At 36.1% G+C, this 13,709-nt stretch overlaps 1 protein-coding gene and 2 long non-coding RNA genes across 3 annotated transcripts; 2 read left to right on the top strand and 1 right to left on the bottom strand.

Moving 5' to 3' along the window:
- Nucleotides 1-459: 459 nt before the first annotated feature.
- Nucleotides 460-1,168, top strand: LOC122013002. Its single transcript, XR_006120395.1, has 3 exons — nucleotides 460-492; nucleotides 779-890; nucleotides 1,111-1,168. It is a non-coding gene; the product is annotated as an uncharacterized LOC122013002 (long non-coding RNA).
- Nucleotides 1,169-2,088: 920 nt separating this feature from the next.
- On the top strand, nucleotides 2,089-3,184 carry LOC122012991. The gene is made up of 3 exons (XR_006120385.1): nucleotides 2,089-2,234; nucleotides 2,323-2,383; nucleotides 3,116-3,184. It is a non-coding gene; the product is annotated as an uncharacterized LOC122012991 (long non-coding RNA).
- Nucleotides 3,185-9,080: 5,896 nt separating this feature from the next.
- LOC122013013 (signaling peptide TAXIMIN 2-like) lies at nucleotides 9,081-9,751 on the bottom strand. The gene is made up of 2 exons (XM_042569575.1): nucleotides 9,579-9,751; nucleotides 9,081-9,455 (listed from the first exon to the last, which is right to left on the bottom strand). Exons 1-2 carry the CDS (start codon nucleotides 9,674-9,676, stop codon nucleotides 9,332-9,334), a joined length of 222 nt encoding a protein of 73 aa, XP_042425509.1. The 5' UTR covers nucleotides 9,677-9,751; the 3' UTR covers nucleotides 9,081-9,331.
- Between the last annotated feature and the right edge of the window lie 3,958 nt (nucleotides 9,752-13,709).

Here is a 13,709-nt window from a genome sequence, read left to right on the forward strand (position 1 = left end):
TCCGGCAAACTCCTCTCTGGCCTCCAGATCCGGGGCGTCGGCGGACTCCTACATCGGGAGCCTCATAAGCTTGACCTCCAAGAGCGAGATCAGATACGAGGGCATCCTCTACAGCATCAACACCGAGGAATCCAGCATAGGCTTGTGCAACGGTATAGTTTGCTTTATGTCCAATTCCTCGCGTCTTCGCTTTTCTCCACTCCCCTTCGCGCTGTTCCTCGTCAAAGGGAACACTTTTTCGAGCTTTTTTGGATAGTTCCTGTTGTCTTCTGGTATCCTAATCAATGGATAGTTTTGCTCTCCTTTCCAGATTCTCCCTTCTTGCCGCGGGTCCAAATCCCCACGAGGTCATCAGCCGGTGGCGGCCTACTCTTTTTTCCTTTCCCCCTCTACCTGCGAGAAGAAGCAGAAGGGTAGGATGCAGAGGAGGTCCTGGATTTGTTACCTTCGCTCTAACAAGTGGAAGCAGTGATCGTGCCTCATCTAGTATTGGTATTGCCTCGCTTCGTAAACTACTAGATCTTCCACGAGCCGTATCTTAGCTAATAGTTTCGAGTTTTGCAAGGGGTTAGGTTCCTCGTATCTTAATTTGGAAATTTCTTTTAAATTGTTCATATTAGTTTATCTCTGCATAGTTTGACGAATTCTTTTTATGATTAATTTTGTTCGACTTTGTGAGTGTAAATGTTCTCGCTGCATCTGCTTCTCTTAAAAATTATTACTGCCTTCTCTCTGAGTAGATGTGGTTTACAGACGTACTATATCTTATTTTATGTAGGGAAAGAGCTCAATACGCAGTTTTTTGCTAGTGTTACGTCTTCAGGCAACGGCCAATTGACAACAAGTAGTGCAATTGCCCCAATTCCTGTGCTGTCATCATCGTCATCCATGTATGTCCCGTAGGCATTTTCGTTGTGTTTGAAAATGAAGGTTTACTCTTGGTTGACACTGAAATTGAAGCATTTGCTACTTGATATTTGTTCATGTTTCAAACTAATAACTTGTAGTTCTTTCTCACAGTCATGAGTGAACTTGTTTCTTTTATAGCATATATGTTTTTGATACTTGCATGACTCATCATTTCCTTTTAATCCCCCTGGGAAATTGTAGGGGTTCACCACTGTTTTGGATTGGAGTCGGAGTTGGTCTGTCAGTCATTTTTCAAGTGGTGAGTCTGTTCATACTTCTTGGATAAGTTTTGCTTTTGTTTTATGAAGATTTCTTCTTTATCTTACTGAAAAGCATGTTAATGGTGTGACAAGTTGCAAATAGATTAAAGGTGAGTCCCTTTGCAGCTTGTGCCCTTTGTAAGATTATCTCTATCCTAAGAATCTTATTTTCAGTTAGAAAGTGCTTGATATTAGAAAGTCCTTCTCAGGTCTTTTAATTGCATTTCGTATATATTGTGTAATTAAATCTTTAATTATATATCAGTGATATTTATTATTTGATAAATCTTTAATCTAGATCAATTCATTTATTAAAGACTTCTGTTGCTGCTTCATTTTTTTACTCAGGTCATGGCTTTTGCTAGCCAGAACTTTACTTGTATAGGTCGCATTAATAAACGTCCATTCTTTTAACTCAGAACTATTCTGGGGTCCCAAACCTATCCTTAGTTAATCTAGCTTGTCCTCAGGTTTATGTTTTCTGAGAGCATACCATTGTTTCTGAGCCTGCCATTGGTTGAGCTGGGTTAAACTCAAATGATGGAGTTACGCTGAGGAAACGTTTGATTAGGTTACAAATAACTAAATCATAGTTGAAGGTCCAGTTATAGAAATGCTGGTGGTTCTAATTAAATAAGGTATCACATTTAGTGAATACACCATATTAAATTGGATAGTGTCCACAGCATATTTGGCTATAGTACAATAGACAACCTAAAGCTTCCAAATACTGTGTTAAATTTGTTAAAGAAGCCATCCTTACTAAATCCCAAAAATTTGTTTAGTTGGAGCCAATAAACTAGTTTGAATCTCTGCTAGGGATACTCAAAGCAGAGTAGCAAACAGAACATTTGAGTCCTAAATTTAAAGGCATTGGACATGATATAAAAGAATTATCATAGAGATATTATGTTTTATACCTTTTATCTGTATGAGACATATTGTCTTATATAAAATTCTGCAGCATTTGTGGATGTTTCTCCAGAAGAACTATTTCACAATGAACGTTCCTTTATGAATGAGGTATCAAAGGCAAGCCCAATGGAGACGCAATCAGCTAAGGAAGTAAGTATGCAATGCTAGGAATAAGCTATGTTGTATTTCAGTATTATTGTTAATTTATTGCTGAATTATTATCTTGTGCCTATTGAAGATACAAACGAATGGAACTGTAAAACAGAATGCAAGTTCTTCAACCGAACAACCTGATTATCGTAAGTGACATTGGATGATTGTTTTTGTTTTGTTTTTCATGTATACATTTATTTATACATTTTCCTGCTATCTACTGCACATTGGAGAAGTTGTGGTTCAGTTCATGTCTTACACTTTTTTTTTTCTTTTACAATCAAAATTTTCTTGGAGAGTGCCATTTTCTCACGCTTGTATAAGTTTCTATTGAAACTGTCATCATATATAGTAGTTGAAAATTATGAAATGCATCTGCACAAGAGCTTATTTAAATTGCTCCAGTTAGTCGTATCCTTTTGACTTCCTAGTAAAATATATTTGATTTGTGAGCAATAGTTTCTCCAGCTTATTAATTTTCACTGCTGCTTATTAGTGACTTCTTATCAATCTTATTTAAAATTCTACAAGCTTTCTTTAGGAAGTTGGCAATTTTCCACTATTGGTTAAACTCATATTCTAAACGTTTCATTTTAGCTTTCTTTCTACAAATACTGTATGCATTTTAGAATGGAGAAACGTTGCATTTTTGCAACAACAGTGCTTTTTACAAGAAAGCGTTTGCAGAGAAGAAAGTGTTTCATTTCTGCAAGCTTTCTTTCTGCAGTTTGAAGAAACGTTGCATTTCTGCAAGCTTTCTTTCTTTCCGCAAGCATTTCATTTCTGAGTAATGAGTTTTGGTTCATTTATAGAAAATAGCTAGTAGAAGTAATTTTTTGGTTCAAACTATTGACTGTAATTTTTTGTTTATATTTCAGGCCAACTGTTCAATCTGTTCAAAGCTCACAAAGATCCTAGATAAAATCCAATTGCTTATTCCTGTAATAAATTGAGAAAGACAAGCTACTTCTTTAGTATTGTGGTAGTAATTATTATACTGTTTTGTCCCGTTCTCAAGCCGATAATAATTTTTGAGTGTAGCTAATTGAAGTAAACATATTGTTGGCTTCGAGGTCGGCTAATTATTTTGTGCTCTTTTGTTTTATATGTGAATATCACTTATACTTTGAAACAGAATTAGTGTAAATTTTGATATTTACTAGCTTTTCATGTAATTAATTATTAATATTACTTCAACGTCAGATTTCTATTATTTTTATGAGTTTGAAATCATTAACCGAGTTGATTATATGTAAAATTCGAATCTAGACATGGTAAAAGAAAAATAATAGTTTCGTAAATATAAAAATAATGATTTTTAAATATTTTTTTTATTTTTTTTCTTTAAAACGACAATGCTTTTAAAGCGTTGCAAAAAATGTTGTCTTTGTAAAAAACAACAACGCTTTTAAAGCGTTGTAAAAGCGTTGTCTTTTCTACCAAAAACAACGCTTTAAAAGCGTTGCAAAACGTTGCCTCTGCATAAAATGACAACGGTTTTAAAGCGTTGCAAAAGCGTTGTCTTTGGTACAAACGACAACGTTTTAAAAGCGTTGTCGTTGAGCAGACTTTTTACAACAGTGCCTTTAACAACGCTTTTTCAGGCAAAAAGACAACGCTTTAAAAGCGTTGTCTATTAGCTTTTTTCTTGTAGTGTACAGTGAAAGTACGCTGCATGTAGATGGGATCACCTTCGAGTTCATACCTCAGACAGCGACGTGGATTTGATACTTCATCAGAAATGACTGACTATCATTGGGCATGTATGATTGTATATTTTTTTTATAATATATAATTTACCTTTCATAAAAAAAAATTATAATGAAGTCATCATGGGCTAGAGCTTGCTTTTTTCTATTTACAACTGGTCAAACGCCTTTTTGAATATGATGTTGACCAAGCTGCTTGTGCCAACAAACGCTCGATAGATATTATAGTTAGTGATTACCGCTTTAATGATCAGGGCGTCATCATGAGAGACTTCGACTCCCTCCAAATCTCAAGGATCGAAATTGATTTCTGGTCCTTGTGCCTTTTCCACGCTGCACCCAACTGCATAGATCTCCAACCTCCATGCGTGTGATTTCCTAACGCAGTTGGAGTCACCATCAGTTGGGCCACCTGCTGTCATACCGATGTCACCCCGAGTTGCATTACCCCGATTTTCTTCTTCGTGATCCGACAAGTGCGCTGGCAGCTCAGCCGATGCCCGGGTGGGCCTTTGGTTGTCTCTCTGTTGGGGTTGTCGTTGATTTCACTCGGCCGGGGTATTATTTTGATCTTGGGCTCTTGGTCAGCGGTGATGTTGATGGGTTGGAGAGGGAGATCGTTGGCGATATCCCTGGGTGGTCGGCCTGCGTGGACTTGGACTAAAGTGGTAGCGGTCCTTGGTGTTGTGAGTCACCGAGCGATGGTAGGAACAGAACATTATGGTCTACAGTCGGGGCTCAATGGATCTCGTCTGTTCAACTTCCATATGCTGGATTGCATGCGGGTGAGACTCCTGATTCTATTTTTGAGGGACCGCTTGGGACCCTTTTGGAGGCACATTACTGTTGGTCGGTCGACGTTCGTGCATAGCAACTAGCTTGGGGATTACTTCTTTCTTCCGAGCTGACTAGGCTTCCTCCACGTTGATATATTTTGTAACTCATCTAAGCAGATGATTGAAGTCCCTCGGAGGCTTCCTGATAAGGGATTAGAAGAAATTGTTATCCGTAAATCCTTGCGAAAAGGCACTTACCAGAATTTCGTGAGTGGCTGACGAGTGGTCCACGGTCACTTGGTTGAATCTTTTGATGAAGGCCCATAATGTCTCCTTGGGTCCTTGCTTGAGTGAAAATAGATCTATATACGTCTTCTGATATCGACGACTACTGGCGAAACATTGAAGGAATGCCACTCAGAAATCCTTGAAGTTGCGGATAGATCTGGTCAGTAGTCGTTTGAACCATCTTTGACCCGAGACAGATAATGTAGTGAGGAACACTCAACATTTGACTCCATCGATATACTGGTAGAGTGTGATTATGTTGTCGAACTTAAGTAAATGATCCTCTGGGTCAGTCGATTCTCCATACTCTCCAATCGTTAAGGGTCAAAATTGAGCAAATAGCTGGTCATCCAAGATTTCTTGGGAAAACTATAGATTTATCCGCTCAAGGGGGTCGTCTATTCGAGGTTCTTTTCCCTTACGAGCATCCTGATCGAGTGCATTCTCAAAGGACGATCCTTATGTCCTCTCAGCTTGGTCATGCTCTTCTGAAGGCATTCTAAACAACTCCCTGTGTTATGGGATCAGCGCATTAGGCATTGGTGGTAGGTTGGTTTGCAGAGCGAGTGCCTAATGGAAAGCGCCCGTCGGCTGGTGGTTCAATTGGTGCCTAGTGTGACCCTTCACTCAGGCCCCACATTCAACATGCTGGCCAGTAGCGGACACGACTGGGTTGTTCATCATTTGGCACTCGGCTGCTATTTCTTGTTGCTACTACGCTATCTTACAGCTCGGGAGTTTATTAGTATCTCCACTCTTCTGGGGTTAATGTCACTGTAGTGAGCCTATTTAACATCCTCCATCTTCATGTCTCGGATGCAGGTGAAGTTCCCACAGACGACGCCAAATATAATCCTATCTGAAATCGGTGAAGGAAGTGAGCTAGGATATGGCTCTGTTGTTGACTCGATAAATACTCCGCGTTGTCCTGCAACACAAGGGGTGTTAGTACTGGGCTAGAGAAGGGGTTCCCGGTGTTGGCCTTCTGATGCTCAAGTCAGTGCTCGATTTTAAATATGAAAGCAATGAACTGTAGCAAATTATGTGTCCAATTAAAAAGCATTGCATGTCTCCGCCTATAGATAGAGACCCCTTTTATAGTGTCACTATTGCGTTATGCACACATCTCAAAGCATTAACACGTTTCCCAAGCTTTCCTAAGAAAGGATAAGTCATAAAGTGCCCCTAACACCTTTCGTTAAATGAGCCCATAAATCACTATGATTTGACAGGCTGGAAGCTTCTAAAGAACAATTTGCCAACGAGATATTCTCTGCTCTTTTCGGTACAAACTTGCAAAAGAGTACAATATAACCGATATCTAAGTTTAGCCATAGGTTGACCGGTAGCCACTCGACCGGCATATCACCAGCTTGGCCGTACAGAATGCAGCTATTGACCTATTCTTCACTCGTCTTTCAGGTTGTCCGAGAGGCGCATTGTGCCCAATCATCCCTTAGGTTTGATCGGCAAGGACAGTGGGTCGGGTAACTTAGCATTTGGCTTTTAACCTCATGTACAAGTTGTGGAGGACGATCGTTCAAACGGTCTAGTCGGCCTTTCATGTTCAACCGACTCTAAGGGTCCACTCGGCCAACCTTGCCTGGTCCACAATCCGCAGTCTCGTGGTCCATCTAACCCTACGACTTTTACTGTTTGACTTTGACCTCCATGTCAGCCGATCCTCGCTACTTTGACCCGCTCTTGGCTGGGCCCCTCTTTATCACCGTATCAATGACTTTTAAATTTTGCACAACAAAACATCTTTGTTTAGATCAGACAAATGATCTTGTTTAATTATAAAATTTTTTACAAATTCTCTTATAGTTTAACATGCAAATATTATAATAGTTTATTTACAATTCTTCAAATAAGATTAAAGTTATTATCGGATATCTTTTGGATCTTGAGTTCATGTCAAAGATTCGCAGGTCGCCTGAATTCTTTCAACACCATAATCTTCCTCACCAATTTTTTGAATCAACCGATGGACAAAAATGTAGGCTAACTCTCCTATCTTTTCTCACAAATCAACTATAGAATTTTTCACAAAAATTCTCTTTGAGATAGAGAGAGGGGGGCATGTATTATATGGCATAAGAGAGCGAGAGGATTATGTATTATAAAGTGGGTGAAAAAGAGAGAAACATGTATTATAAAGTTGGAGAGAAAAAAAGGAAAATGTGTATTATAAATTTTGTGAGAATATTTATAATATTGTTAAATATTTGGTTTCTCCCTTTTATATTTTATTTGTAATCAAATTATAAATAGAATATTCCCTCTAGTTTAAATGACAAACAATTTTATTATTTAATAAATTTTGTGAGAATAAATAATTAATCAAATTAATTATTTAAGAGTATCCATCATGATTATACAAAGATGGTTTAGAGACCATGGACCTATAATTTTAAACTCTAATAAATTTAGATAAAATTAATTAAAACTCGTTAATTGGTTATCTAATTTATTAACTCTAAGATTATTTCAATAAAACCCATAATTGTATTCTTGAGAATTATAGAACGTGTTTACTCAAAAGATTTGAATAGTCTATTGATATAATCACTATACGTTGATCAACCCTTTGTTCATGGTTCACAAATAGAGTGGGTGAAATTATCTTTTTACCTCTCTATTTGTATCTAAAACCTTAAGTATCATTGATTCACTAGTGAATAGTTAATTCATAATTTAATTATGAATTAGAGTGCTTAAACTGTTTAGTGCTAGAATCAACACTCAAAAGAACTATTTTAGCATCCTTTTGGAAGTTACAGATTCTGAATTTATAAATCATATTTTCAGTTGAATGTATAACTGTGTCTCCAAAATATAAGTGTTATGTCTATTATTAAAGCAGGTTTTAACAAACAAATCAAGAGACCTGTTAATACAAACAAGGAGTCTATTACCACTCAGGATTTAGATTGATCTACATATGATCATCTTAGCGATGTTGATTCGAGCCTTTGTAATGGTACTTTAAACATAGACACTTAAATCACATCTGGTCCTTGTCATATATAATTATATTATATAAAATACCTTTGCTTAATGTCACTACACTGACTGCCCGGATAAGACTATCATATTTATAATGTCAGCAAATGACATTAATAATTATCAATTAAAGATCCATACTTTGATCAATTATGAGCATTTTAAATATATTATTTATGATTTTAACACTCTTGTATATAATAATCTTATATATTAAAAGCATACTTACAATAACATATTATGAATTTTATATAGATATTCATTTTTACATAAATAGACATAAAACAATCAAACAATAATATAAATATTTTTTTATTTAATTCAGCAATTAATAATAAATATCTATTTTATAAACATATTCCGAAATACATGAAAGAATCTGCAAGCTGGAGCATATTGCTCCATAAGTAGTGAAAGAAAGAAAAACACAGACCTTTTCCTCTGGTTGACGTTTTATGAAGATTTCAAGCTCAGTACACCAGTGATCTTCTAAATCTAAAGCTCTCCTAGGATTCTAACAAATGGTAGCCCTTTGTTTGTTTGCAAATCCTAACTACTTACCAGTGTGTTAATTAGGTTTTGCTGGCAGCAATGCTCTTGTCTTGGTAAGAACATGCAAAAACGACGTGTTCAGTTAAACAGATTCTGGTATTCAAGATGCTATGACTCAAAGCTAAAGCTCCATAAGCACTCCATGAATACTGATTTTTGCGACCAAGGTAGTTGCAGTCACTTCACAGTCAAGATATTGTTGGACAGGGCGAATACAGAATTTCAAATGTCAAAATAAAAAATTGAAATTAAAATTATCTGATCTGCCAAGTAAGCAAGAGTCTTGAGTACACTTGCTCTTTTTTGCCACAATTGAGTACACTTGCTCCAATTAGAGTGCTCAAGGAGTCGAATTGAGTAGGCACCGAGCCGAGTCAGGGAGCTTATTGACTTGTTCGGAAAAAGAAAAGCGTGTAATGATTTGGTGAGCAGTTGGATTGGTAGTGCCTTATTGACTCATTCATCAAGAATATATCCATAGTTTGCATTTCCAATTTTTGCTCCATTATCACTCAAAGCTAATGACTCGAATACTGGTATTGACAACTTCAACAGGATAAACAGATGATATTACGAAGTTAAACAGAATAAACTTTGGGGATGATCGAGAAAGAATAAAGGAAAAAAAAAAGACAAAATCAAACAATTCCAACATAGATCTCTTTTGTGTTCACAACCAATACGTTCGATCGATGATCAATCATCTAATTTCTGAGTAAGCAAAAAAGAATAATTTTGATGGGAGAGAAACATCGGTCGATCCTCAACAGGGGATCTGGCCGATGAACCAACGGAGCACTTTGACGGGCATCTTAATGAGGGAGACAGCGAGGTTGGCGAGGCCAGAAAAACAGATGCAGCAAGGGCAGAGGCAACTCAGGATGCTCCTGAAATTTCAATTACTAGATCGAAATCAATCGCTGAAGAGAGAGAACAAAAAAAAGCAAGGGGAAAGACAGGAAACACAAATTGATTTGTTGAAGATTCATAATTAGAGAGTGAGGACTGACCCGATGATCCAGATGACGGCGCCGAGGAGGGAGAGGGCGAGGGCAAGGACGGCGAAAGGGAGCCCGATCAGGAACCCTAGCGGCCTGCAATCGTCCATGGCTTCTTTCTTAATTTCTTCTTCTTTGATATATTCGTCTCAACCTCCTATTTATTTATACACAAACACGCGCTTTGAAAGGAAGAAGCAGTTAAGTAATTCGCCGTCCACGATTTCGAATTTGAATATTAAAAATTTTAAATTGACAACAATACCCCTCCTACGCCTAGATCAGATCCAGATTAGAAAGAATTTTTATTTGGTTTTGCCCCTTCTAGTTTTCAGTATTTACGAAATGCCCCTAGAGTATTAAAATCATTATTTCACTATCACCATCCACTCCCTCCCTACCTTTGGCCATCAACGTTCAATATCTCCAAAGGTACAAATTATTTTATAAATTATATTTGCTTGCGCCTCATAAATTCAACCTTCTTGATATTTTGGAATCACAAACCCATATTATAATTAATCTTAAAGAAACTCAAATAAAAGATAAAAAGTTTTTGTATATATATAATTGAATTTTGTTAGAAAATAGATATTTGATTCGATTAAATTGGTTGACTTATTGAAACATAAATTTTTTTCTCAGTCGATTAATAATCAATCTATATATATATCAAAACAAAAATTAAAAAAAAAAACTAAAGAAGAGGGCAAAGATGGAAACATGAAGATTTTGGATGGGTTGGTTTTGTTGACCTGAGAAAGCATGGAGTTCGGCATTGGGTCACCCAGATTGACTTTGACTAGTCGCGCAAGAGAGAGTGGATGGGAGGGAGATGTCAATTACAGCGCGACGTTGATCCAAGGTATCTAGGTATTTTATTCCACATAATTATGTAGAAAAGATATGAAATCCGTCGATCTGATCGTCCCCACAATTATCGCACATTATTAGAGAAAATAAATTAAAAAACCAAAATTAACCTTGATAAATCCTTAATCTTTATCAGAATTTGTCACTTGCCCAATTCTATAAATATAATATATGATAACTAACTCTAGCAAGACTATTTGATAGTTAATGCATGGGCTAAATCCCCATAAGGTTTATCAACTAGGGATGATAATTTCATCCGAATCCGGATAGAGAATTTGATATCTAATTCAAATATAGGAGGGTATGGAAAGACTAGATATCCGATATACAATTCAAATATCCGATTAAATTATATATAGAGAGAGAGTATTGATTTCTTGCGCGACGTGCACGTGCACAGTGATACTATAATCCAAAGTCTGAACCCTAGAGGTAAAATCTAAAAAAAAATAGCTTTGATACTATAACTCAAAACCTGAACTCTAAATAGCTTTGATACTATAATCCAAAGCCTAAACCCTAGAGGTAAAATTTAAAAAAATAAATAGCTTTGATACTATAATCCAAAGTCTAAACCCTAGAAATAAAATTTTTAAAAAATATTTTAATTATTTTTTTTAATTCAAAAATTTTTTAAAATAAAAAAGAAACTAAAACCAATGATATCCTGTGCGTGCACAGTCGTGCACAGTACGGATGCACAGGAAATCAAATTCGTATATACATATATATTATAATTAAGTTAGGTATTCGACGGCCTTTTAATTTGAGATAGTTCGGCCTTCTAAGCACCTCTCCGACTTCCAGAGTGCTCGGCCTCCTAAATAGAGCCGTCAATTTGGGTTGGGCCCGTCGGGTTGGCCCACCCCGCCAAACAATTTAAGCGAGTCGAGTTGGAATTTTATCAACCCAAGTCCGCCGTGGGCCAACCCGCCTAGGCCCGCAACCCGCGCGGGTCGGCCCGCTCGGGCTTGGGTTGGCCGCGGGTTGAAAAATACATATAAGATAAGTTTTAGGCCAATTTATTATCTTTCTTTGTTATAATTTTGAAATAAAAATAGTACTTTTCATCCAACATAAGTACTCGTTTGTGTTCATTTATATTTAAAATACATGTTTATGTATACATTTAATTGTAGAAAACTTTTTCGAAGTAAAATGTTGAAGATATGAAATATTTTTTAATTTTTTTAAAAAATTTTTATGGGCCCACGGGTTGGCCCGCCAAACCCGCAACCTGCCTTAGAATGGGTTGGGTTAGAAATTTCCCAACCCGCCAAGTTGGCGGGTTAGCCCGCCCCACCCCACCAAATGATTAGCCCGCCACGGGCCGACCCGCCCCTCCACGGGTTGGCCCATCTGACAGCTCTACTCCTAAAACCCTCTTCGACTTCCAAAGAGCTTAGCATTGTTAGCATCCCTTCAGCTTCCAAAATGCTTTATAGGAGTTTGATCAATCACTCGATTACCATGGGTCGACACCTCGACTAGGTAATCTGAGTATCCTAACTTGACATTGCCTCCGCATGTCAGTGTCTCAACTCGAAACCTCAAGTGGCAGCTTGCTCGACCCTACGTCCAAGCTCATCCCATTAGATCACCTTCTGATGATTTGGATCTCTATCTCACCCCTATATGACGAGTCTAATTCCTCCAAAGGACTTGGGCCTTAATCCACTGTCAGTATGATCCTAATTAAGGGTGTATTTGATTGGGAGTTATTTTTGATAATCTTGGTTATCCATCCAAGGTTATCAACGAAAACTCTATTTGATTTAAGTAATCGATGATTCCCGAGTAATGTTTCATGCCGACACGTCAGCAAAAGTGGCATGTAACTCAGAATCAGAAAACTTCATAAAATTGAGGTTTTTCTTGATTCCGGGGTTAATGAAATTTTTTTACCCAAAATACCCTCGAATAAGAGAAAAATGTGTAAAAAAGGAAAATATAAAGAAAAATAAAAAATATAATGAAAAACTTTTAAAAAATTTAAAATTTAAAAAAACATAACTTTTTTAAAAAAAAGAAAAATATAAAAAAAAAAAGAAAAAAAAAATGTAAAAAATTAAAAAAAATGTAAAAAAATAATAAAAACATGAAAAAAATTTAAAATATATATATATATAAAAATTAAAAACATAAAAAATAGAAAAAAACATAAAAAAATAAAAATAAAAAAAACCGTAAAAAAATTTTTAAAAACTTTTAAAAATACGCATAAAAATAAAGAAAAATATGAAAAAGAAAATATAAAAAAGACTTAGAGTTTAAATAATAATAATAATAATAATAATAATACATATGGTTAGTTTTATAACTAAGAGTAATATAGTAAAATATTAAACTAGGTTATTCATTAAAACCTTCAAACAAACAAATTTTTATTGCATTATCTAGGTTGAACCAAACAATATTTAGTTATGTTTTATTTCCCATAACCTTGGTTATATGATTACTTGGTAATCACATAACCAAGGTTATACATGATAACTTGAACCAAACACACCCTAACAGAAATAAAGTATGCCAAGGTAATGAATGATAAACTCAGCTGATTTTGAAGTGATTAGTCCAATTCCATGAAATTTTTCATCAGCTACCATGGTAAATCGAAAAGTGCTCGGAACGGACGGTCCAAAAATCCAGCATCCTTTGGTTACGTGTCGCATTTGGAAAAAAAAATCTTATAAATTCGTCATAGTTAGGGATCAAATCATAGATACTTGGATAACAATCTAGATGTCCTACCTAATATGTTTTAATTACACGTCCCATTTGAATGACCTAGATGAGTCTTAATCAAAACTCTCTTGCAATCTTTGCTACAATAGTTTGCACTAGCCTAGGCCTCATGGGCCTAACCACCTTCCTATCCCAAATTCAAGTCCAATAAAATGTGAGACCAGAATTGGAAGAATTGGAAGGGGGAATCCTCACTCTATTTAATCGTCTCTTTTCTTGCATGTTGCTTTCATTTTCTCAAACTCCACCGTTAGAAAATGAGTAGGATGAACCGATGAAGGGATGAAAAGAATGGTACTAAGAGATCTTGTAATCTAAGAAAGAATGGTACCAAGAGAGCTTGAAAAGCAAAGAATAAAATCTTCCCATTATTTCCAAAGGCTATTGGTGTATCTTTTCATACTAGAGTAGGAAGGATCTAAATGAGATGTTTTCACAACCAAGTTTATAAATCATGGTTCAACAATTACTAATATGTGATAAATGAACTTAATACAATTATAAGAGCTATCACATATTAGT

Source organism: Zingiber officinale, chromosome 1A (assembly GCF_018446385.1).
Source record: "Zingiber officinale cultivar Zhangliang chromosome 1A, Zo_v1.1, whole genome shotgun sequence".
Taxonomy (NCBI): Eukaryota; Viridiplantae; Streptophyta; class Magnoliopsida; order Zingiberales; family Zingiberaceae; genus Zingiber; species Zingiber officinale.

Excerpts from the sequence above, each read along its gene's own strand:
- LOC122013013 (XM_042569575.1), bottom strand. The coding sequence starts at position 9,676 with ATGGACGATTGCAGGCCGCTAGGGTTCCTGATCGGGCTCCCTTTCGCC. Across the intron at positions 9,456-9,578 it reads GCCGTCATCTGGATCATCGG|GAGCATCCTGAGTTGCCTCT; the intron begins GTCAGTCCTCAC and ends TTGAAATTTCAG.